General features: G+C 38.0%; 1 protein-coding gene across 3 annotated transcripts in view; it reads right to left on the minus strand.

Moving 5' to 3' along the window:
- INO80 (INO80 complex ATPase subunit) overlaps positions 1-25,053 on the minus strand; it is a 65,042-nt gene that overhangs the window by 17,288 nt on the left and 22,701 nt on the right. For all 3 annotated transcript variants that reach the window (XM_086892825.1, XM_023928156.2, XM_086892826.1), the window contains 12 exons: positions 23,259-23,318; positions 22,531-22,673; positions 21,380-21,464; positions 20,772-20,889; positions 20,322-20,407; positions 19,183-19,350; positions 18,595-18,728; positions 17,733-17,800; positions 16,503-16,596; positions 15,202-15,379; positions 9,657-9,797; positions 4,520-4,745 (listed from right to left, as the gene is read on the minus strand). In XM_086892825.1, coding sequence (XP_086748951.1) covers positions 4,520-4,745; positions 9,657-9,797; positions 15,202-15,379; positions 16,503-16,596; positions 17,733-17,800; positions 18,595-18,728; positions 19,183-19,350; positions 20,322-20,407; positions 20,772-20,889; positions 21,380-21,464; positions 22,531-22,673; positions 23,259-23,318 — 1,501 coding nt within the window. The remainder of the gene's footprint in view (positions 1-4,519; positions 4,746-9,656; positions 9,798-15,201; positions 15,380-16,502; positions 16,597-17,732; positions 17,801-18,594; positions 18,729-19,182; positions 19,351-20,321; positions 20,408-20,771; positions 20,890-21,379; positions 21,465-22,530; positions 22,674-23,258; positions 23,319-25,053) is intronic.

Below are 25,053 nucleotides of genomic sequence, written 5' to 3' on the forward strand. Positions count from 1 at the left end.
AGTAAACAATACATTACTGTTGAAAGAGGATGAAGAGAAATTTTCTTCCAAAAAATTATCTGTTGGAAAGGCCATTGATGATTCTCTATTCTTCTGGATGTCTTAGGTTTACAGCCAAAACGGAAAGCTGACAACTGCAGATGGTGCAGGCTAGTACAGAACCCAAGTATTTTCAACATGCCAAGCAGGTAATGTTCTCTAATATCTAGCAGGTAACACTTTTGCACATTTCCTGCTTCACAGAATGAATTAACTCATGGGCAGAAGAAAATTCAGCTTTCTGTAAGGCAGTTAACTGTCTTGCCCAACTTCCCAATTAAAAAAAAAAAGTTATATACAAAATTAAATCTTTCATCTGACCCCATGCATTTTAATATAACCAAAAGCAGGTTCATACTTGTAGAAGAGAGTAGCACAGATCACATAACAGCACTCCTAAAAAGATCTTACAAGCACAGCAGGAAACACAGTCCATGAGTACCAAAGTGATGTGGTAGGTGTGCAGTGATGTGGCAGAGCAGTAAGCGATTCCTGCAAGTACGCTACGGGCTTGCTGAGAAAAGCACAAATGCATTTGCTCTCTTTCAAAAGTATCTTTAGCTTAAATATAAATAATGGACTTGATGCTGGAATCTACATCAGAATATGCAACCAACTGTCTTCTGTCTGAAATTCAAAAAATTGTGAGTTTCCATATGGTTTAAAATAATTAGCTATTCCACTTCCTCTGTAAATCAGTGCTGTGCATGTTCTCTCCTATGGTAATTTTAGAGCCATGCACCTGCAATTCACTAGCTGAGAACCCAAGACAAGGCAGGTCTGCTCTTTCTTGCTTGTCTGCCTATCTAGACAGCGACTGTTTTTTCCCCCCCTTTGCTCTTCCTTTTGGCAGTGATGATCTTGCTCTGCTTGGAGCAAGTACCACATCACTGCTTGAACTGTTAGCAACTACCTTAGGGAATCCATTAACTGAAGAGCTGAGCTAAGGAAATACTGTAAGGAAAACTCAAGTCCACACATCAGGCTGGCATTTGTTCTAAGTGCAACATAATGTATAATGATGCATTCATCTCTAGAACAGCATTCAGTCTCAATTACATATAAATCATTAATAGCTTCATGTGTTCTTCTAAGGAAAACCAAATTTTCAACTTAGGCAATTAAGCAAAATGGAAATAAATGACTTACAGCTAGTTGGTTTTCAAATACACCTATGGAAGTCAAAACCTCTGTACAACAGTAGTGTTTACTCTTTATACAAAATGTTATTATTTCCTTTAATTATAAATACAGCCATGACATTCTGCTTTCATTTTAACCGGTCAGCTTGCTATTTCAGAACAAATTACATTGAGTGAAGCTACATGAAAAGTCTAGATATACGTGACAAACTAACACGATTATTAACCAAAAGTTATCTAACTAGAAGAAAACTCAGAGAGCCAACAGGGTCTGTTCAAAAGTCAGTGTTGACAGGATCAGATTAACATATTAGCGAGTTTCCAAAAGCAAAATACTGTCTTTCTCACAAAGGCATAAATAGGTAGAATTAAGCTTTGCTAACTGGAAATGATGCATGTCCTTTGCTGCTGGCTTCTGAGGTTTCCATTGTGTAAGCTACTATTTTTAAACCACACTGAAATGCAAATTATAAGTAAAGAATTTATTTGCAGATGATATGAAAAGTTAGCAACTTGTTAACACTTCATAAGCCATCCAATATCTAGCAGCAGAGCAGACTGCACCGGTTTTTGAGGTTTTTTTAGGAGAGCAAAGCAGTACTGCAAAAAAAAAAGATTTATCATCTCTGGAAGAGAAAATAATTTGTCCTTAACCTGGCACCTTTAAGCATGTTATCCTGATGCCATTGTGTTTTCCAAGATCAGGTATTTTTCCATGCTGAAAGCCTGCCACCTAGTGCTTCAAACAACAAATTCTGGAAAATGGTAACAGAAAATTTACTTTACTTATGCTATCTTCAGAAAACACCAAAATTATTCAAAAGAGAAAAAACCCTGTGTCTTCCACCTCTCAATAGTTTCTCTCACTTCTATTTCTAATTTTCTCTTACCTAGGAGAAGAAAAAGACAAACTATTACTTTTTTAAAGGGGATTTCCAATATTTGCAGTTCTTTACTTTTAAAGATCAGCAACAACTTCAAATGACAAATTCTTTGGGTTTTGAGTTTTTTTTAAAGGAACTTTTAAAACTGTAACTCAGTCAGGAGATAGGGGTCCTGTACTACACTGGCAAAAAGTTCTCCCTAGGACACATTTTTTAGGTCCTTCAGTGCTGCATGAAATAAACAAGAAAAAGGAACCAGACCAAATGGCTTTCAGCCTGAAAAAAACCCCAAACCCAACTGCCTCCAGCCATGCTAGGATATGGACATAAATTATGTACAAGGGGATACAGTGGGCCTGGGAAGAATAGTTACAAATGATTATGACTCAGAATAACCTTTGTCAGGAGCTCTGGCTGATGACTGTAGCTGGGCTCAGCGCTCTCTGGAGAATGAGAAAAAGTGCCTCTGGACATGCAAAAAGCAGAGGAAAGAGAGATAAAGCGTGGGTTCCAGTTGACACCCCTGGTTCCCCTCCTGACGGCACAATGGGGTCAGTGAGGAGCTAGCTGGCTCTCACAGTAAACAGCCAGTGAGGCCAGTGCTTTTTATCGATACTAAAAGGACTCAGACACTTCCTGCCATTTAATCCAGGACCATTTTTCTTTCAAAGAACAGGAAAAACCTCAAGAGATTCCCACAGTGATCACAGCTGAGCCTGCTGCCAGGGTACTGGGAACGCTGAGTCTGGGAGAGGATAGATCAGGGTTTAGGAGAGAGAGGTGTCCCCCTTTCCTTCTTGTCACCTATTTGCTACAGACCTTCACAGCAACTATTCCATTTGACAGTTGCTAGACTTTAGCCTTGCAAATGGCTCCTTCAGCACATCACTCACGTTCTGTAAGGCACTGTGCCTGCTTCTGCACCTATGAACACAGCTGTCCTGTTGTGCTGTGTGCCCTCTCCTCTTCAAGTAAGTTTAGGTTTGACTGCTCTTTTCCACTTAATTAAAACACAGCTGTACAAAACTACTATTTTACTCCACTTCTAGGTCCAACTCTTCCTAAATTAAGCCAGCTTTATGTAACACACTCATTCCAACCTCCTTCTCAACCAGATTCTGTTGTGCTTTGACAACAATGTCCCTAACCTTGCACCTATTCTTTCACTCCTGAAAGCTTCCTGTACCCTACCTTTATTCCTCTAAATTTTTTTTGCTGATAAAATCCCCAGCTTAAAATGGAAGTCTTTCAAGAGAACGCAGCCCTGTCTCTTTCCTGCATTGGCTACTCTTCTGCATTTCTCTATCCGTGTCTTCTATCTTAATTTAATTTCTCTCTTCAATACTTCCCACTTTTCTGCTACAGATATTAATTTTCTTTTTCCAAATAACTGGCAAACAATTAAGAGAATTCCTGAAGAAATTATAAAATCATCAACTATGACTATTAATCCAGTGCAAGTTCATGAAAAATGGTTTCTCCATTACTTAGGTACAGATGTGCATGTGTTTCAAATGACTTCAAACACTTCAAAAGGTACCTTCTTAAACCAGACTGTAGCAAGCAAAAGGCCATTTTCCCTTTACAGTACTAACTTCCCCTGCCAAACATCCTTGACCCAAAAGGGTCTGGGAATAACTTTGCATCTGGCAGTGTAAGCTGTTTTTCCTCTTGGCTATCTATCAGATCTCTAGAACTTTCTGCTTGCTGCTCAGGACTGTGTTCTGACAGCTAGAGCATGTCTGGCCCATGAAAGTCACCACAGTACTGGCAATCAAACCCTATGAGATCTTGGATTACTTTAGCCTAATTCCAAGAAAATACAAAGTGCATTTATTTTACTGGCACACTGGTACTCTTTTCCCACTTTATAAGGAAATATGAATAAGTCTTTATTTCAATCAAAATACAGTAAATCCCTCATACCTTATTTTCCAGGACAATTTCCTCTAAAACTTGGTCCTCAAACCAATCCTTCTCATGGTAGACGGCTACAAGTAATTTTAACCTTTTTACTAGGAAGACCAATAAAAAGATTTTCTATGACAATATGAAGCTCTTCCAACACCTTAGAGGCAAGGTATGTCTCTTAACTTTTCATGCCATCTTCCTATCTCCAACCTCAAAATGGTATTTGGTTGTGAGAGCAGACTGCTCTAGTAAGAAAGTCTACCTCTTTACAATCCTTTGGAGGACTGACATGTAAAGAGAGGTTTGTAAGCATTAGAAAAACCTGTATTATAGTTCTTTGGTAGCCATCGAAGATTTACTTCAGACAGAGTATGCAAAATCATGGTATTTTAAGGTACCAGGGTTAACTTTCACTCAGAAGGAAAAACAAGCACACAACTACACCCAACCTTTCAAAAAGACCACCACCAAGCATAAATTACCACCAAATAACAGATGTCCTTATTTATCTCATCTCCATTCCACTACAACTTCCAAACCTACCTGGTATCCTGATAAAAGACCAGCCATTCTGAGGCCTGATCCCTAACAGTCCTCCTGGATGCTCTGGGAAGAACTGAGAGCACTGTTTCAGCCAGTCAGCTGCTAGCTCAGGAGATCCATGGAGTACACACTGCTTTGCTTCAACACTTCCTCCTTCCCTTAGTGCCCTGCGCTCGTATTCTGCACTTCTGTCATTGCAGTAGAATTCCAGTGGCACAGCTGTTACCTACAAGTAAAATAATAATAATCAATATTATTGTTCACATTTCTCCCTGTCGCCAAATCCCCAATTTAAGCACCTTACCACGCGATCAAAGTTTAAAAGTCAAGTCATTATGAAATGTAGAAACAGAAAACAATCTTTGGTTGGGCTTAAACAAAGCAAAGATGCAACATCTCTCCACACCACAAAAAACACCATATGAATCATCAGGCACAGAAAAAACGCCTTTTGATAAACTATGCTTTGTGTAAACTGCTACACAACTGATAGCAAAGCTAGAAGAGTACTATCCTTGCTCTATCTCTCCTTTTGCCAAGATTTTATTTATTTATGTTTAGTTCCACCCTTCATAATCAAGTATTTATCTCCTTAGCAGAAATTACACATATTGTCCTTAACACAAATTCATGCGATAATTCAAAACTAGAGAAATTCTTAAATTAGAAAGGGATAAAAAAAGAACAGCATATTTCTTGGCCTTTACAACTGCTTTGAACAAAGTGGACCACAGAAGTGGTGCTCTTTTTCTTGTGGCATTCTATGAATCCTATGCCCTATTACCTGTTTCAGTATATACAACCCAGCTGGACAGAGCAGTGTTGCAAACACGGGAAGTGCGATTTCATGCCATGTGAGCTGTTCTGGAACAGCTCCATCAGTTTAACTCCCCCCTCTTCTGCCCCATCCACCCAAATCTGTACAGAGTGGAAGGTGCACATGAGCCAAACAGCTGAATGCCAATGGCTGCAAGGTGCACAAGAAAAACTCTGCTCCAGCAGCCAAGGCTGGATTTTGTAAAATCTGCAGCTTTCTCTTATCTCTCCCTCACAATGGTAAAGGACAACAACCAAAAGCGGCACTGAGCCATGGTACACAGCAGGACAGATTGCTCTGCTGGATTTAACTTCAGATACTTCACCAGGAGTTAAATACCATGATCCAAAGTAAACACAATTACAACACTAACACAAATATGAATGCAAAACAGTTCACTGTCTAGCACAAAAATTAAAAAAAAAAAAAAAAAGAAAAAAAGAAGAAAAAAAGGAAAGAAAATTACCAACTTCTTTCTACCTTTTTTGAATGTAAATCTGTTTTGGAAAAACATTCTGGGGTGTTTACAAAAACTATTTATAACCAAGTTTATAAAAGAAAGCTAGTAGAAGCTTTTGCATACTATCTGAAGACTTAATAATGTGCTATAAACTCACATAGAAATGAAAAAAAAAATTTTCCTATTAAGACAACCTTACAGTACAGGCTAGTAACAGAGAAATTTGAAATGCCAGACAATTTCCTCACCAATGTAAGAAGCAAATGCATAATTAATTTAGAAGTCACTGCTTTTATTTCAGAAGTACAATCAAAAAAATCCCCCATGTACAGTTAAAAACATTGTCATGAATCCTAACAGTGTGCAAAGTTACATTTCCTTCAGGTATATGAAAAGCGATGTAACAAAAATGAACAACAGAGAAAATCCAGATTGTGAGAGTTTTCACATCTAAAAGAGGTAAGTGGGGCTGCATGGGAAGAAACAGTACAGGAGCCTATAGGTTTTCATGGTGAACAGTAAGCAGTGGACTTCCTGCAAAACTGAGATGGGGTGGGAATTAGGGTGATAATGGGACATCTGAAACATTAAACACAATAGAAAAACCATCTTTGTTTTGGGGATGAAAAGCTTCTGAATTTGAAGGGGGTTTAAATTTTTGTTCCAGGTTACTCTAGTGTGACGAAACTGCTATGTATTGAGAATAATATATACAACCTTGTATCATGCAAATGAAAATATTTTAACAGCTTATCTAAATGATAAGCAATAGATAGTTTAATTATCACCAGTTTTAAACACTGTACTTTAGAACTGTAAGGTAAAGAGAGCAACTCATACCTCAGGACTGCCTGGTATCTTAGATGTTGGCTGTACCTCTCTGAATATTTGTCAGCTAACTCAAAGTAACAGGTATTAAGCAAGGTTTCCTAGCTGGAACTGTGGCCCATACCAGTCTTACAGGAGCTCTTCTCATAAGAATAAATTAATCTCAGTGACTTCTCTTTACAAGGGGTAAACAAATGTTTAACCAGACTAATGACCACAGCTGTAGTACAAAAAAAAAAAACCACCACCAAAAACCACCAAAAAACAAAAAAGCACACACAATCTTTGCAATAATGGTAAAGCCATTGTATCTCAGGATGCAAAGAGCTATTTTAAAACCTGTCTATGGGTTTTACACACAGTCACACAAAGCATTGCAAAGTGAAATGGGCTGGGTTAAGACTTTAAACACATTTCCTCTACCTAAAAGATGCTCTTAGAGTTGCTGCTACCCTGTACTGCCACCTGCAGTCAAAGCGTATGTTTGACCTTTGAGAGAAAGGGCAAAACCTCTTTCAAAATACAAAAAATTCAAAATGCAAGCAAGTTCTGTCACCTGAACACTGCTATAAACCACAAATGATGGTACAGACTTAGGTTGTTTAAGAGACACTATTCACCATCACGTTTCAGTTCACATTTCTACACCGAACAAACTGGAACAAATACTCTTTTCGAGCACAGACAACTTGCCATACTGATTTCCAAGACCTAGATTTTCCTCTCCTAGGACAGGCAGCCACTATACACAAAACAGAACAGACTAACTTCTGACACATAAACACATCTTATCTACTGAAAAGAATACACAGATGTGTACCCCAGGATCTTTACAAGACAAACAAAGTCAGAAGATTCTATAAGCCATGTTTCATTTAACACCTCAACCAAGGGAAGAACTAATAGGAGACAATCTTGAGACAAACTCTGTATGCCTCAGTGCTATTTCTAAATTAACAAGAACTAGTCTTCCTACATATCCTGTGCAAAACTCACTGACCTTTGAGGACCAAAGACAACCTTTACCATCAGTTCCTTTTGTTTTTTTAGAATGCAGACACATATTTCTAGGTTAAAGTCCTGAATCTTTCACATGCCCTTACAAAAGAAAATAACACTTTTCTGAAACAGTTCCACCCCCCCAGAAAAAATCTTTCATTCAAGTTTCTTCACTCTCCTCTTTATTTCATCATGGTGCATTTTTTTCAGTTTCTTTTCCTCACAGGTTTGTTTTTGTGGTTTTACTCATAACAAAAGAGCAATCCTTAGAACTAAACCCTCCTCTGTCAACACATTACTGTCAAACTGATTGATTGTAAGAGCCATGGTTCAGAAATACATCAAAAATACAGTGATAGGGATGTATGAATGCATTTCCCCCCTAAATTAAACAACTTAGTTTAGCTAAGGCAATTGTAACATGCTTCCTGCATTTATCTCCATGCAAAGTTAACCTTTCAGACATTGTGAGATGACCAAAATTGCTTCACACAATATTCTAGTTTGGAAATTAAACCAAACAGTATTACTCAAAATTTAATTAATTAGCTTCTTAATGGCAATGCAACATCCATCCTTCAAGCTACACTTTTTATGATTGAGACCTGACTGTACTCATGAAAACTGCCTGCATAGAAAGACTGACTCCCTCCCTCAAATGCTTCATAAACATACACTCCTATTTCTATCATTTGCTCCACTGACTTCTCAAAATTCATCACAGGTCAAACAACAACAGGAAACTATAGTTTCTGGGAACATATGTACTCTTTCTGCTCTTTCAGGTCTTCTACACTCCTGGAAGAAGCTTCTAACAAGCATAAAATTAAGTCTTTGTACTCTTAGAAACAAAAAGCCGTGTCCACACTTCATCAATTTTATATCCCAGCCAAAGCAAAACAAATAACTTTTATTCACTAGGATAAATGTCAGATACTATTTCCTTTTGCCTTTCCCTTCATTTGTAGCCTTCTATGCCCCTCTCCACCCTTTCTCCTGTAGGGGAGCAATTCAGCATATTCTTCATTCGTGGTGCAACTTTAGGTACAAAGAGGGAGAAATCAAAGGAATCTGAAGGTTACGTGATTTTCACAATTTACTCTCAGAATAACCTTTGGTTCTCCAGTGAGGCAGTACACTGTAATGGGGAGGTAACATGTGAATTTGAGCAGTTCAGCTGGATTCCCAGCCCCTAGAGCTGCTGACACAGATAAATTCAGCTTAAGCAGCAGCAGGTAGGTAATGAGCTTGAATTTGTGAGGTTCTGCTTGTCATCCACCCTTCTCCAGATGCAAAAGTATAATTGCACTTCATCTGATGAGGCCTACAGCAAAAATTTCAACAGTGACTAAAGACTATAGCATCTGGATGGTCTGGTAATAAAATTGTATCCAGTTTTGTCAAGATCCAACAATATGGAATGCAATAACCATTGACCTAATGAAGGTCTCATGTGTCAGCCCAGGATACTTAACTTCATTCAAATTAATTTCAAAATTCATTTAATATATTATGGACAACCCTATGCAGTAGCACTTAACATCCAAAAGACCTAGAAAATGCCAACTTGAGTAATCCTTATATACTGCAATTTGGTGTTTCCCCTCCGGAGTGTAAGAGACAAACATCCTTTTCAAAAAAGCATTGCTTCCCAGCCCTTTTTTTGTTATCAGAGTTGACCAAACAATCACCTTATTCTGTTCATATTATACCTGAATCTCCCCCTTGGATTATCAATTAGTAATTTATTTTAATATCTCTTCTATAATTGCTTTAGGTATTAAGAGAGAAAGTGAAATCTCAGACCAACTCCTCGTGGCTGCATCTTACAACTTTCCTTTTCCCCTCAGTACACACTGCAGTCACTTCCCCTATGAAAAACCCACTATTGAATACCGTAGCAAAAGGATATCCTTACAACAGTTTTACCCAATCAAAAGAAAGTCATATATCATTGTGTTCCTAAGGCACAGTTCTGTCAAGGTTTAAAACACAATAGAAAATACATAATTTACAACTTTACTTGGACTTACCCGTGGACTGGCTATGCACAGGAAGGACGGCAGCTCCGTCACCTGGCAGCATCGTACACATGAGGTAGCTGATCTCCTTCTATATATGACATGGTCTGAATAGCCAGTAACTGCTTTACAGTGGCTGCTGAACACGAGGTTCTGAAAACATAATTAAGAAGTTACTATGTCTGTCAAGAAATACTTCTCTCAAATTTTATATCCACCCATGAGGAGGATAGACAAAGTACATTCCATATGTATTTCTCTTAGAATAAGGAAAACTATATACATCTCCTGCAGTGAATATGTGAAGAATCTTTGTGCAATTATCAGAACATTCAAATCCAGAAATGGCTGAAATCAGAAGAGATCATATCAATACTTGTCTTGATGCTCAGCTGGAACCACAAACAAGTTTTTCTGCCTTTGAACCTTTTGACTTTAGCTTCTCTAATGAAGGAAGTACTATTCCAGTACATCTGACCCTCACCGTGTTTTAGCTACTAGCTAAAAACTTTCTAGCTACTCATGTATCTACTTGGAATTCACATGAAATTTTGCGAGAGAAAAAAAAAATTAAGAATTGAAACAAGGCTGGATTGGTATTTTTAGACTTGCATCTTTTCCAACCTTTTTCTTCTTTCCTGTGCTAAAGGGCTCTAAATTTTATCCTGGTGATTTTATCCTGAAGAATTTTAGAAGTGCTAGCAGGGTTACACACATGAACAAACCCATGTTTAAAACCTGGAATTTGCCAAAATGTCCTTTTGATACAGAAAAATATACTGATTCAGAAGTGGGGACAGTCAGATAGCAGTACATTTTAAAGAAAGGAAAGATCTTTGAAGATGTTCAGCTCTACACAAAAATAAAAAATTAGATTTTCTTTGTTTGCATCATGTATAGCTTCTTTTTTACTGTAAATATCTGCAGTATCTGCAAACAATGAAATAAACTTCTTACAGACTAAGCCACTTCTGCCACTGAGCTTTAATTCTGACTCATCTATATCCATAGAGATCAATAGTTCCATATTATATTTGTTTCCTGTAGTATGCAGAGCATACTTCTGCCCACAATAGGAAGCTAGCAATAATTTTAGAAGCATTAGGAGGTATACCTCTCAGTGCCATAGGACCATAGGATGTGCCCTCCTGGCAATTCCAGCACTTAAGTTCACTTAAGTAAAAGGTAAATAGGATCTCAAGTTTTTGTATTTTTCCGCCCCAGTTCCTAATGCACCAAAATTAATAGGATGCTACTTTTACTTTACAGAGCCTCATAATTTTCTGAAATCCCAGTATCTGAAGTTGTAAACATCCAAAGAGCATGTGAGAAGCAGACACCCTGTATAGCATGTCATACACTGGATATATGCGTTCTATGTCAAAAAATGCTAGAAAACACCCACAGCAGGAGTCTATTATGGATCATGCATTCTGAGCCTTTTTATTTCCATAGATGGCAAGCACATATCATTTGGAACCTGCTGACAAGAGGGGAAAACAGTCTGACTGTACACACATGCCAGCACTACCTGCACTCAACCCTACCCCCAGGCATGTCTTTGGGCTGCCAGCAAGACTCATGGGCAGGAGCTGGCAAAAATAAAGTTCATACTCTGACTGAACATTTCCTCCTCTATACATAAAAGGTGAGAGCCAAAAGCTGACAATAGTCTTTCACTGACACTCAGCAGAGCTAAAAAGCACAGGCCAAAGCTTGGCCCACACTGGATAATGTGAAGTGATCCCAAAAACAGGCTCTTACTCAGCTGACAACTCTTAATCAGTAATGCTGACTTAAGCAACAACTGCTTCACATGTTTACTCCAGTCCCCACAGAGCCTCTTCTTGCTGGCCTAGCTGTCTGTATTCATTAAGACGCTGATCAAGATGAAAACAAACCCTTGCCCTGCTGCTCCAAGTAAGTTCTGTGACATGCTTCACCACCTGGTAAAACAGCAGTGTGGGAATCACAGGGTTGGGAATACATGCCTGTGGACAATGGATATGAGTGCTGGCTTACTCATCTGAGAACCAGAAACAGTGGCAACAGAGCACCAACATTGCTGCTGAAAAGTGCGAGTCCTTTTCCATGATATATTTGTACCACTTCCTGTGCTAGTTCTCTCTCCTCTCCAGAAGCCTCTTTGGCTACACATCTGATCAAACAAAAAATTCAACAGCCATGAAAATACAAGGTATTCTGCAGCTAGCTCACAGAAAGATGTGCTGAGGTATGCTTGCATAAGCAGACGCAGGGTTCTGCAGCTGAGAGTAAAGAAAGGACAACAAGAGTTAAAGGGGGAAGAGTGAACAACTGCTTTAGCTTAAAGCCTCTCTCTTCCCCACCCCTGGGAGTACAGCTGATTTTATGAAGAAGAATCATCATGGCAGGCAGTCACAAGAGCTTTCCAATAAGTCTTATGACAGCAAGCACTGACATACTGATCGTGGCCCTGGTCAATACAGGAGTTTGGTAATTATTTCCTGGGAAGTCAGAATACAAGAAATGGATAGAGAGGAAGTTAACTGTAATTCCAAACCTATGCAAGTTTGTTACTTAATTCTCTTTTGGAAAACAATATCAAGGACCCATTTAAGATGACTTTAGGGCAATTGAAGTATCTAGGAGGAAACATAAATAAAGCTTCAAGAAGGAATTCAAAGTAAGAGAAAAATATTTGTACTCAGGCATTAATCTGCCTTTGAGTGCTAGATTCCTGTGTACAAACTATGAGCAGGTCACATTAAGAAACAGCCCTCTGAATTCTGACATATGCAGCTGTTAAGTATTCATGAATGGAGCAGTCACCAGATATAACAGGGACAGTGGAAATCCATCAACCCATCAGCTTCCCATCAACCACACACATGGAAAAGACTGGGTAAAGTTACAGAACTGAACACAGCCTGAAATGGCTCACATACTTTAGTACAACAAAGCCAAAAACCAAAGAGGAAGACTGTTAAAACCCATGAATGTACACATCTACTACAACTATGCAATCCAAAGTAAGTCTTGAAAGAAGCTCTCCTACACTGCAAATGGAGTTGCACATAAATAGGGGTGATTGATACCAGCATTTTAAGCTCATTAACACTCCTAATTTTTTTTAACAGAAATAAAATTACGAAAGGAAAGGAGAAAAGGGTTCATGTAAACAGAGTAGATTTTATATTAATTTAATGCATACAAATTAATACATGTGGAGGCATTGAGCAGGGGCTATGAAGAGACCTCACACTCTGCAAACCATTTCTGTATTTACACGATGAAACACATACTATCTTTAGACAGATGTCACTTCAATTTCAGAAATATCCATTAAAAATAAATGTGTTTCTTTTTCTACTGACTTATTTTCATACTTGGTCTCCTACATCAGAAATGCTGATCTGAGCAGTTAAGAAAAGCCTTTCCAGATTTTTACCATTTCCTTTTTCCTCTTTTCTCACCCTCCTGACTCCCAACATTCCTTTCTCCTTTTTCTCGCTCTCCTCACTCCCTATGTTACTATCTTATGAAGCCCAAGAGGAAGCCTCGGGGAATGTTACTTTAAAAGCTTCTCCAGTTTGGGCTAAGGAAAAAGTTAGTTCATTTTCACTCACAATAATGTGCAGCACTAAAAGACAGGCATGTAAAAAGGGCAGCTTGTTTTTCAATTCTCCTTTAGGTTTTGCACTCCCCAACAATCCTTTTTTTTTTTTTTTTTTAAGGTGTTCTAAATTAAGATCTGCAAACAAAATTCTTTAAATACAGCTTACTTTAAAGTTACTTCAGGTGATAATTTGTCTAAAGGCAGGTTAGAAAACAGCTTTAAAATATCTGTCATAACTGCAGGGCTATTCTTCCTTTAGATTTACTCTGGTTATCACAAATGCACTGTATTGCACACACTGATGAACGCTGCTCCTCAGCTAGCTGGTTTTTGTATTGAACGTATTACTTGCAACAATCACTAGTTACACACAGTCAACAGCCGTGGGAGCCCCTAGGACACAAGCACTGACAGCCTCAAAGAATAGAAATTATTTGGAGAAACCAAATTCATGTTTAAATCTTGTTGGACTGTGGTACAGGTGGGTCTATAGCCTATCCAAATGCTTTACATTTAATTGCTAATATTAAAACCTACACATGCATATTCCACATGTTATATTTAAAAGCTATACTCTTAATTCATCTTCTGTCCTTCAGAAAATTTAATGATTTTCATTTTGATATTCATACATACTAAACCAAGGGCTATGTAAGGACTTAGATTGTCTTTGTACATATGTAAAAATGAATGCTACCTTCTCTAAGTGCACACAGCTTCTGATAGCATCTTCTTTACTGACACAATTACACCACCACACAACTTCTCCTTAACCATACCAACAAGAGGACAGAGATACAGTACAGTCTCAGAGATAAGCACTGCAGTCACTATAGAAACAGCTGAGTGTAATCTCAAAAAAACCTAACTGAAATCAAATTTGTATAGCACAGACATTTTATCAAGCTAGACACAGAAACACAGGCTATTGAAATACCAGCACAGCCAGAGTTAACAGGCACACATTCACTTGGCTGACTCTTTGTTTGATAACTAGGAGGACTCATTTTCTTGGCTTTGCTGTTAACGCTGCAAAACATGACACCAAGTCCAAGGTTGGTTTCCTACTGCTTACGCGTCTTCAATTTCAACTTCCTCTACACAATATTCAATTGAATTCTGGCTATCTCCTTTCCCCTTCCAGACTCAGGAGCAGAAGCAATATTCCCTAGAGAAACTTGGCACAGTCTCACTGTTTCAGAAAAGATTTTTTTTTACTGCATATCTGCTAACTGCCCTAGATGCTTTCCTGACTCCATGCTAGCACTTCTGTGAACTTATTTTCCAGTGAACTGAATCAATGGAGCCTTAATCTAACTCAGGAAATCAACAGCAATTTAGTCATAAAAAGGCAAAATCTTCACACATATCCTAGGTCAAAGATTAACAAAAATGATCTTGCATTACACAGTACTTTGAATACATCTGGATCTACCAGACAGCAGCAGAAACAAATATCAGAGTAGAAACACACTACTGAAATTGCTTGTCCACCAGCTATAAAACACTGTCAGGCTGGTCTCTGTTTTCCCTACCTGCTGCAAGAATGTATTGAATTTTACATGAAAAGAATAGTTTCAGCCAGAAAATGAGTATTTTACAGATAAAAAACATTATGAAACTCTTAAGCTTACATATAGAGTCTATCCCTGACAAATCATGAGTCTAGTTCTGTTGCTCCTGTAGCTGCTTTTGGTGCTCCAGTAATATTTGAAGTCTTCTAAATCAGCTGATTTATTCATTATAGCAAGTTTTGAAATGTAATGCCACATGGGAAGGAGACAGGGGTTAAACAATTTTTCTGTTCAGCACTCTAAAGTCTCTTAACTGCATCTAAAAAAGCAGACAGTATCATCATCCCATTTCCAAGTTTATTTTCCCTGTTTCATAAGGCGGCTTTCACCATTTCTCACTCATGAGGAATTGCTGCTGTCTCCACATCACAGAATTTTTGCTTACCTGCAGCAAAGTGCAGCTGTGCAAGTTAGGGAAAGATAGCGGGAAATTTACATCAAGCAAGAAATCCCTGTTCGTCAGAAAACAAGACCCCTGCTCTTTGTCCTCCTCAGTCTCCATCCAGGAGCGCATGTGATGGAGCCTGTAGGATGCTTTCAGAGACAGGAAAAGAGCTAACCATCTGAAACAAAACACAGGAGATGCATTTATTTACTGCTTTGTGAAAGAAAGGCTTGAATATATTTACAACATAACTCTATTTGACAGAACTGGGGAGTTTTTTTAGACTATCAGGCTTACAGCATCCTGGCTTAAAGAAAATAATTTCTGCTAGACACCTTCAAATTATTCTTATTTCAATCTTTTCTAAGGTGGCTTAACTCAATCTAAGTGATTATGTCAGGATATACTTTGAAGCACTTAATCTAAAATGATTAAGCCCCAGTTAGCCATTACTATATAAAATTGCACTTATTTGTAAATTACTCTACATACAAATTATAACAAACTGTATAATGAATGCAGACTTTATCATGAATACCGTTGAAACACATCAAGAGAAATCTGAATTACGTTACTGAAGTGCAGTCATTCAAACAGTAATTCAAAATAACCAGAACAAAAGAACAATATTCCACTTACAAAATCCTAAAGCAAAACATCTCTATTTATTAATAAAGAATTACTTTTAGTCTAAAATTTCTTATAGTCGCTATTAACTTGACTCAGAGTCCTTTAGAGAGTACACTGTAACTTAAAAAGATCACTTTTCCTTTCAAGATTATACAGCTGACACTATAAATCTAAGCCTATGCTTCAAAATTCCATTCCATATTAGAAACAAGACATGTGGAAAGTAGGCAGAATGGCTCAGGAGCAACTACCACAGCACAAGGTTATTCCACGTGTGTTTAAAACATATGCTCAAGTGCAACTGGTAAGAATTGCACTGAACTGGCCTTCCAAAGTTTGGATTTTGTGCACCAGCAACCTGCAGCGTGACCCTAAGCAAACTCTCCTTTTGCCCTTTGACCATCTTGTGTATTTACAATGTCAATTCTTTGTAACACAGGGTTTCTTGTGACAGGGGCATAAAAACTGTGTTGCATAACGGTGCCCTATACCTGGAGGAACACTCTAAAAGTTGTTCTAGTATTAGATAATGATAGAGAAATTATAATATTAGGAGGCATAGAAAATGCAGGTTTTGAGAGGAATGACTGACATCATCTGTACTTTTCCTGTAATTACTAAAAGAGGAAAACAAACAAACAAACAAAAAAAAAAAAAAAGGTTGTCCTCACCTGGCTAAATGTCCCTGATTCATAAGGTTTGCCATTTCTGCTGGAGAGACATCAATAAACCGGAGGAAAGAAAAACAGCTTTCTTCATTGATGCCTAGGTCACAGAAATACTGAAGTTAGACCAACCTGTTCACAGATACTCATAGCTGAAAAATAAATTTACTTCATCAATTCAGGATACTGTGATTCAGGATACTAATTCTATGACACATGACAAATCTAGATGAGTAGACAGGAGATCCTAATTTAACCTCGACCTTTTAGAAATACTGAAAATTCAATCTGAATCTCTGCTGCCTGACTCCACATTCCAGTTCATTTTCCAGTGTGGGCAAGAGAAGGGCACTTACCAACAGAGAGTAATACATTCTATGTCCCAGTGCAGCCAGTAAGGACATTTGTTTCACTTATGAATCAATAGGCAGTGTGCATATTTGCAAATTTGAACAAATATCTTCCAGACAGCTGACCAGAACATGCATACCTCAGGATGCCTGTCTCACATGCTCCCTCTCATCCAGAAAATCAAATGAGTTAGAAGGAGATGCAGGAATTGGTAGGGAAGCCTTGCAGGCCCATCCATGTGCACTGCATAGCCCCAACACCAGCTGGAGAGGTCCACGCTAACAGATTTCGGCATAGCAATGCAGCCAGTATCTCTCGTGCTTTAGACTTCTGAAGATTTTCCCATCCCAGTAGCTAAGTGATCTAATTAGCTCTTGTAGGAAAAATATTCAATCATCTATAATAAATTGTATCTGTCAATATCAGCAGCTTTTCTGGGATTTTTGCTCATTGACATGGGTCAAAGATTCTGGGTCAATTGCATTTCATCTAGTTTCTAGTTGAAAGAAAGTTGGCATTTTAAGATACAACACAGAATGTACTGAAATTAATCCAAGATTTGTTAGAATTGAATCTGTGAAAAATTCACATTAGACTAAAAAGGCAGCACTAATCTCTTGAAGCAAGTTAAAACAAGACAGACCGAATTAAGATATTGCACTAGGATTAAGCAGTAACTAAATGACAAGTTATCCACAGATTCTTCCAGCTGCTTTCCATCCTTTCCTATGAGCAAATGAAATGTATGTACAAACACAAACAAAATTCTAGTAATTCTGATCAGATTATCTCAGAGAACTAATTAATCTGGCCTCTCAGTCCTTCCCCCTGAAGAAGACATATTAAAATCCAACCCAGTCTTTCTTCCCAAGACTGTAAACCTACCCTTCCTGTGGAAGAGAGACTGCTGGATGTGGTCTGGTGCAAATGGCGAAAGTAAAACCCGTAACCACCTGAAAATGAAAGGAACAAAACCAAACATCACTAAGAAGGTGTTAACACCTAACATGTTCAATAACACAATCAGCAGAAGAAACAGAGTAGCCATTCACTTCTTCATGGTATTTTAGCACTCTGAATATCTGGAATTGCACGGCAGTAGAAGGAGAGCGTCATCAGTCTACAAGCATTGCTGCTAATTTGACATCAAGACACGTCATTTTTGTGGAACTGTATAATATGTTCTAGAAAAGCTGACCTTGTCTTCATACGTGTCTCTCTCGTCTCTTCCCTTAGCACTTCTCATAAATGAATGAATGCAGACACAATTAATCAAGACTTGCCATGGTTGGAGAAAACAGCAAACGGCACTTGGGCAGATTCTCCTCACCCTACGTGAGCATTAAAAGCTGTCAAAGCACTAGCAAATGCTTACTTTATACCATGTTGCAAGAGACAGATACTGACAGCTTCCTTGCATGTGAAAACTTGCTGAAGGGAAGGTTTGTTGGTTTTTTTTCCTGTTTTAAGGATCTTTTAAAGCTTAATTCTACTACACATCATCATCAACAACTCTGAATTGCTTTTCCTGGCTTTCTTACTCAGTCAAAGGGATATTCTGTGATTAGGATTCCACCAAAAAAGAGCATCTATAACAGATGTTTAACAGCTGAATGACTAAAAGGAAATGGACTGCTCAGCCAACAGTACACCAGGTAAGGGAGCTAATCAGTACTTACAAAAATAAAGTAAGTGTAAGTAACAGTACTAAATATGCCAGACTGGATAGGAAGTGGAATAGGCTTGCCTGTCCCGTGAGTGGTTGAAAACCCTGATCTGTCCATGACGGTAGATGAACTTGGAAATCTGGTATGGCTTTAGGGAGATGTGAAATGGAGACCAAGTTTCTTGTCGCTCAAACAGCTCTGGGTGATTGCACACCTGTAAGACAGAGAGCATGTCAAAAGCTGGGAGGAATTAACTTAGTCTGATACAGCATCTACATTCCAAATCGACCATGACCAACGATCACTAAAACTTTAGTACTGCTTAATACTGCATGGTTATTTTAGTGTACCTTCTCACATTTAAATATGGCATCATACCTTATGCTATTCACGTAACAGCTATTTCCTCTTCTTCCCAAGTGAATGGCTTCCTTCAACCAAATCAACTTTTGTAACCAAATCAGTGAGCAGATGCATGCATCACATGGCTAAAGCTCTTTTTCACCCTACATCATGCTACACTGCATCCAAACCACAACTGAACTGCATGCAAACTTGCTTGCCAATGCCAGATTTTTTTTACTGTGGTGTTTTATAGAAGCTGTACTTTAGTTCTGTGCTAATGAATTATCATACTTTTCAAAAATTATTACTTAAAATAGCCTTACCTTCCTAAATTGCATGACTAGATTCATGAGACTACTAGTGGTGGTCTGTGCTTGCTGAGTAGTGCCCATTGATGACTGAAGGAGGTCATCAATAGAGATTTTATTTTTCAGAGCTTGGTACAAGAGCTTCTGTCGACTTGTCTGCTGGCAGTACATGAGAATTTCAATCTGCAAAATGATAATGAAGATTTAGCCATTTCTGTCTCCAAAATGAAGGATGATGACATCAGTGTACATAAAGCTGAAACACACCTTGAGGAAAAGGTGTGTTTCCTCACACACCTTTTCCTCAAAAGGTAATCTTCTCAAAAAATACATTTCTAGGCAGTTGCATTCAGATCCGCATTTCAGGATCCAACCTGGAAAGGACTTAACTGATAGGTCTGTTTAGGAAGGTTTGTGTAATGATGTAAGAAAAAGACCTTTAAAAGTACATGAACACGACTAAGTAAACAGACAGATTCTTAAGATGCTGAGATCACACCTGTAGCTGATGAGTTTAAAATCTGACTTCAATTCTATCATCCTACAGTTCCCCACTTAGAGCCACGATAAGGAGTGTCAGGAACCCACAACAGTGTCTGTGGGAAGTCCACTGAAATCAATAAGCACATCAGAACAATCTAGATGTCAATCAGCCAATGGTGCCAAAACCTGGGGAACGGTTGATCACAAGATTATCTAGTATTGCTAACATCCATGTGAAATTAAGAGACTGGCAAGACAGAAGAGCATGATATTGCCACTATGTATTTCTCTTCTGTACAGGCAAGCAAAAAAAAAAATCCTAAACCCATGCCAAGTCCTTCACAAAGGCAACTGGAAATGTTTATCACCAAGTCATTGCTGTATCAATCTCCTTCACTGCCATTAGAGATACTTCTGTCAACCAGGACTAGAGATATTTCATTTTTAACAGGTAACAAAATGCTTCCTGAGAAAAAACGTGATTAGAGGTTCTTCAGTTACATTCACATCTAATGACATTGTTGAGATGCGGTGCAAGAAAGTGAAGGTCCAAGTTCACAGTCAAATTTCAAGTATGCAGACTGACAAACGAGTTTGCAAAAACCAAATCAGAGAACAGAGCTATGATGATACAGCTGTAATACCCATTGCAGAAAAATACTTTTTCTCACCTTATCTGAAAGTTCATTTTCCACATCCTTCTTGATTCTTCTCAGCATGAAAGGCTTCAGGATCATGTGCAAACGGGATAGCTGGTCTGAAATGAAGGGGAAAGAAAGAACAATTACTCCATCAAGGAAGAAAATTATGTGGTATTTTATGACAAATTAAGACCCTTACTGTTCAGCCATTTCCCCCCATGTGAATTCTTAGAGCAGTGAGTTGATGTTTCTCTGTTGATTTTTCTTTTTTAAAATGAGTGCTGTGCTACACTGTTTTTCTATTCATTACACATGCTATATTACAGTCAGAAACAGAAACTTAAACTATCGACAACAATCCAATAATGTTCCAATCCTCTGCTTCAGATGCCACATCTCATAGGAAGTTTAGCCATTATTAGACCAAAAAGGCAACAGATTTTTAATATAAAAATTATAGCAGTTACACACTGTACTCACTTTCATCAATAGCAGATTTGTTCTCTGCATGGCTCTCTATGTCCTTAGAAAACCACTCATTAAACTCTTCATGGGAATCAAACAGTGTTGGCATGATAAAATGCAGCAGGGCCCACAGCTAACAGGAGAGGAGAAAACACTGGATTAGCAAAAGTCATCCTACTGTGGACAAGGTAATTGGGAATCCCAAAATCTTGAGCCCTTTATAAGCGAAATCACTTTACTAGATCATGAGACATGGTACAATTAAACAAAACCCCACCTGCATTTTCTTCCTGCATCCCCCAAAATGCCACAGATACCAACAAACCCCCATGAGAAAGCAGTGAGAAACAGCATAATTACTTCAGCCAACAAAAGGAAAAGTCACTAGATTTAAGTTTCATCCTGTAATCTAAGTATTACTTCAAATATCTTTTGGAAAAAAGTTTTACTTTTATTTGAATGTGTGGCAAGTTTCCATATTTTTCCCTCCCAGAGCTGATCCATGTTTATTTGCCAGTGGTTTCCTACAAGCATGATCTCACAATCACACAAATACAACAGGTTTCTCAACTGTTCACGAACATTTAATATTCTATTATATTATTATAGTATTCTTGTTATACCTCAGCCATTGTGTTCTGGATTGGGGTCCCAGTCAATAACAATCTGTTTCGACACTGGAACTGCAGTAGGATCTTCCAACGAACACTGGTGAATAAAAACAAGAAAAATAATTTCTAGAGAAAACTGAAGAAGAATGATATGAAACATGAAGTATTTTAAGGCCAATTGCTTCCAGTGAGTTTCCCAAATGATCTTTAGAAGTCACTGGACGAAACTATTGCAGCTGTTCCCCAGTCTTTCAAACAACAACTATAGGAAAAAGTAGGCTTTTTCCAATTAAAAAAAATAAATAAAAAAGAGCATAATTTATTTTATTTTCTAAGTATCTTTTTTACTCATTTTTAAAACAAATGCTTACTAATAAAATCTCATTATCTGAATAATTAACTTTCCAAAAGAAACAATGTCATGTCTTCTTCACACTTTACAAGAGGAGTCTATAGGCTATTGTGGCAGGAGTGCTGAGCTGTACATTAAAATCCTCTTAAGAGGGGTAGTTTCCCAGGAATGCTCTGGAGACAAACTTTGGTCAGAATGAGCCTGCATATAAAGCAGTCCTCCATTTACTGTGTACAGTGGCAACTTGAACAAAGGTTATGGGAAAGCAATTACAGAAGTAAAGACAGACAAATCCATTACATAAAAACAAACAGAAAAATTTCTGGCATAGTCTCATGACACAGCTTGGGCTTTGCTGCAGTCAACAGTACTCATGGGGTTCTGACCTTCATTCATGTCTGGAAGTGCCACTGAATAAGGAATCAAAATAATGCATTTAATGGAGCCAATATAAGCAATATAAGTTAAAGACTACAAACCATTCACCAGGCAGAATTCTGTGAGTAGTCAGGAGGAAAAGTAAACAGCATTTCATACTGTTTTTTTTAACTGTCCTGTGCTCCATACAAGTTTCTGCTCCAGAGCTGCCTTTTAATTACATTTTACATATTTGGAAAATCTAAATGCAAAAAACCTAATGGATCAATCCAACGTCAGAGAGTTATACAGACATTTAACTAGGTTAGATACTTAAGGGGTCTTATGTGTGTCAATTTTAACTTCTATCAATTTATGTTCTCTTGATGCTTTCTTGGTATTTCTCCAAGAAGCCGATCCACAGAAAAGATTTTGTTTCCAGTTAGTTTATTACCTGGAGCTACTCTTGAGTGCTTGTGCTTCATCCAGCACCATATACTGCCACTTCACTCGCTGGAAGTACTTCACATCCTGCACTACCAGCTGGTAACTGGTAATTACCACGTGGAAAGGAGCATCCTGAGTATACAATGTCTTCTATAACCGCAAAAGGAGAAACAAATGTCCACATAATGTAAATACATTGTCAAGAGTACATTGTAATTCCAGACTTCTGTTTTACAATCTTCTCATTACCATTTCCTCCAGCTGATTTTTAAAATTAATTTTATCACACTTACTCCATTAGTGGACCTGGACTTCAGCCCTTGACCAATTTCAGACCCTTCTTAACATGCAAGACAAGATCTGGGTAACGAACCCTACAAAATGCTATTGTTAAATAAGGAACAATCTTGACAGAACTGCAGGGATTCTGGATTGGGGCATCCTGAGTTAGGTTACTCAAACAGCATGTACAGTCCTTGACAGTGAAACTTCCTGCTTTATTCACAAAGCTCTAGTTCTTCATCCAAACTCCACACTGCACTGAATTGCCCTGTATGGTATTGCTCTTCAGCACAAGAGAAGTCTTCCACCTCATTATCTTAATGAAAATGCTACTACAGGAATGAAGAAACTCTGCATCCACACATTAGTTTAATCTGGTGATACGCAGAAACCGTTTCTGGTTCACTCTGCAAAAAGAAAGACAGTCAAAGCACACTGTCATGCTGGTATTACCTGACTCCAGAACTTTCGGATCACCTTTCTATCGTGGGGATTTCCCCAGTAAGGTAGTACCTGAAACAGTAAAAAACATAGAAAGACATTATTTTCAAATAATGATACCAGTGCTAGAATTTTATAGTCTGTAGTCTACAAAGTGACGTACCACTTTCTCCAAAACAACAAAAAGGGAAATTATCTTTTTTTACCACCAAGAAAAATTAGAAAACATTTAAAAATACTTTGAAAAAGAGCATTCTAGGAAAAGGTATCAAGCAACTTGGCCTGATCAAGCTATGCTAAGAATCTAAAAATGCCCATTAGCACTTAGCACAAACCTTCTAGTCAGGTTTTATTAAAAATTAAAAATGATACTTTGCTTATGGCAGAAAGAGGTCTGCACTCAACTGCTATGGTTAAACCTAGAGGACTAGAGGGCTTGTTGCTTGTTTAACAATCCCCATAGTCGTGCTGGACCACGGTTTTCTATTTCACAACTGACCCCAAAAATCTGAGATCAAGTTAAAATGTCTGGCCTGGATATACTGAATACAAGAACTTCAAAAGCAAGCACTACTGCCAGAGAAATCTGTTAAACTATCTACAGTTCAAAATTGCACAGATCCTATTACTCAGACCTTTGCAGAGCACTGACTCCTGCCACTGGTTAATAACACTGTACTGCCATCTCCTGCCTGCTGGAAGGACTTACAGTCAGCTAAGACTGGGAGGTCTGGGAAGGAGGAAGGTGGTGAAAAGTCTTACAACTTCAATTGACAGGTTCCAAAAGCCTTTAATAGAATACTCTTCCTATTCTTCTGCAATAAAGATGCTTGTAAGACAACCAGACTGATCAAAAAGTGGTTTGTCTTTTATTGTACATATTCTGCCATGGATATAAATTCATTGTGATTTACTACAAACAGAACAGACTGCACACTTCTGTATGATTAGAGGCAGAAACAAAACTGATTGAAAAAGACTGATTGAAGTTGTAAACATGTGACAGTACGTTTAGAAAACATCTTTTCAAAATACGTTTTATTCCATGGATGAGGTAAACATCAGCACACGGTAAGATCAGCATGTCAAGGAACAGCTATACAATGATACAAAGAGTTTGGGGTTTAAGTCAAAAAGGAGAAAACTATCTTGTCACAAGCATCCTGACTGCATTTTTCAAACATTTGCTGTATTTCATTCCTGAGAAGGAGAAAGCATAAACAGTTGCTTGCCCATTCCATACAATGAACTGATCAAAGGAAGTGAGAGAAAGCAGATAGAATGGCCAACAGCTCTCAAGTTTTCTAATCAAGAGCCTCTATTATTTTGGGCTCTGAAAAGACATGACTGGATTAGTTTTAGGTTGTGTTGGCTTTTTGTTTATTTTGAGTACCTCCTCACTAACACAAGTGTTTGTATTTCTTCATTAGTTGCTTCAAAGGCTCAGTAATGCCAATTCATTCCAAAATACAAGTCACTTGAATAATCCAGTATTGAACTACGCTCTAGCACTTCTCATACAGATATCTCAAACTACACAACACCACAACCATTATACAGTCTCATCAGGGATCTCCATTGGGCAAAAGTTAAGTCCTTTAATTTTGCCCTGCCCAGATCAAAAAAATCAAGTATCACTTATAGTAATATATTCAAAGTGTTTTCCCCCACACTTTTTAAAGTAGCCAAGGCATTCAAACAATTAGCCTGATATTACTGGTATACTGGTTACTCATAACTAGGTGTTTTCTACTGTTTTCTGTAAAAAGGAAAATTTGATGTTTCAAAAAAAAAAATCAAGACTTCT

Source organism: Cyanistes caeruleus, chromosome 6, assembly GCF_971803275.1.
Source record: "Cyanistes caeruleus chromosome 6, bCyaCae1.hap1.1, whole genome shotgun sequence".
Lineage (NCBI taxonomy): Eukaryota > Metazoa > Chordata > Aves > Passeriformes > Paridae > Cyanistes > Cyanistes caeruleus.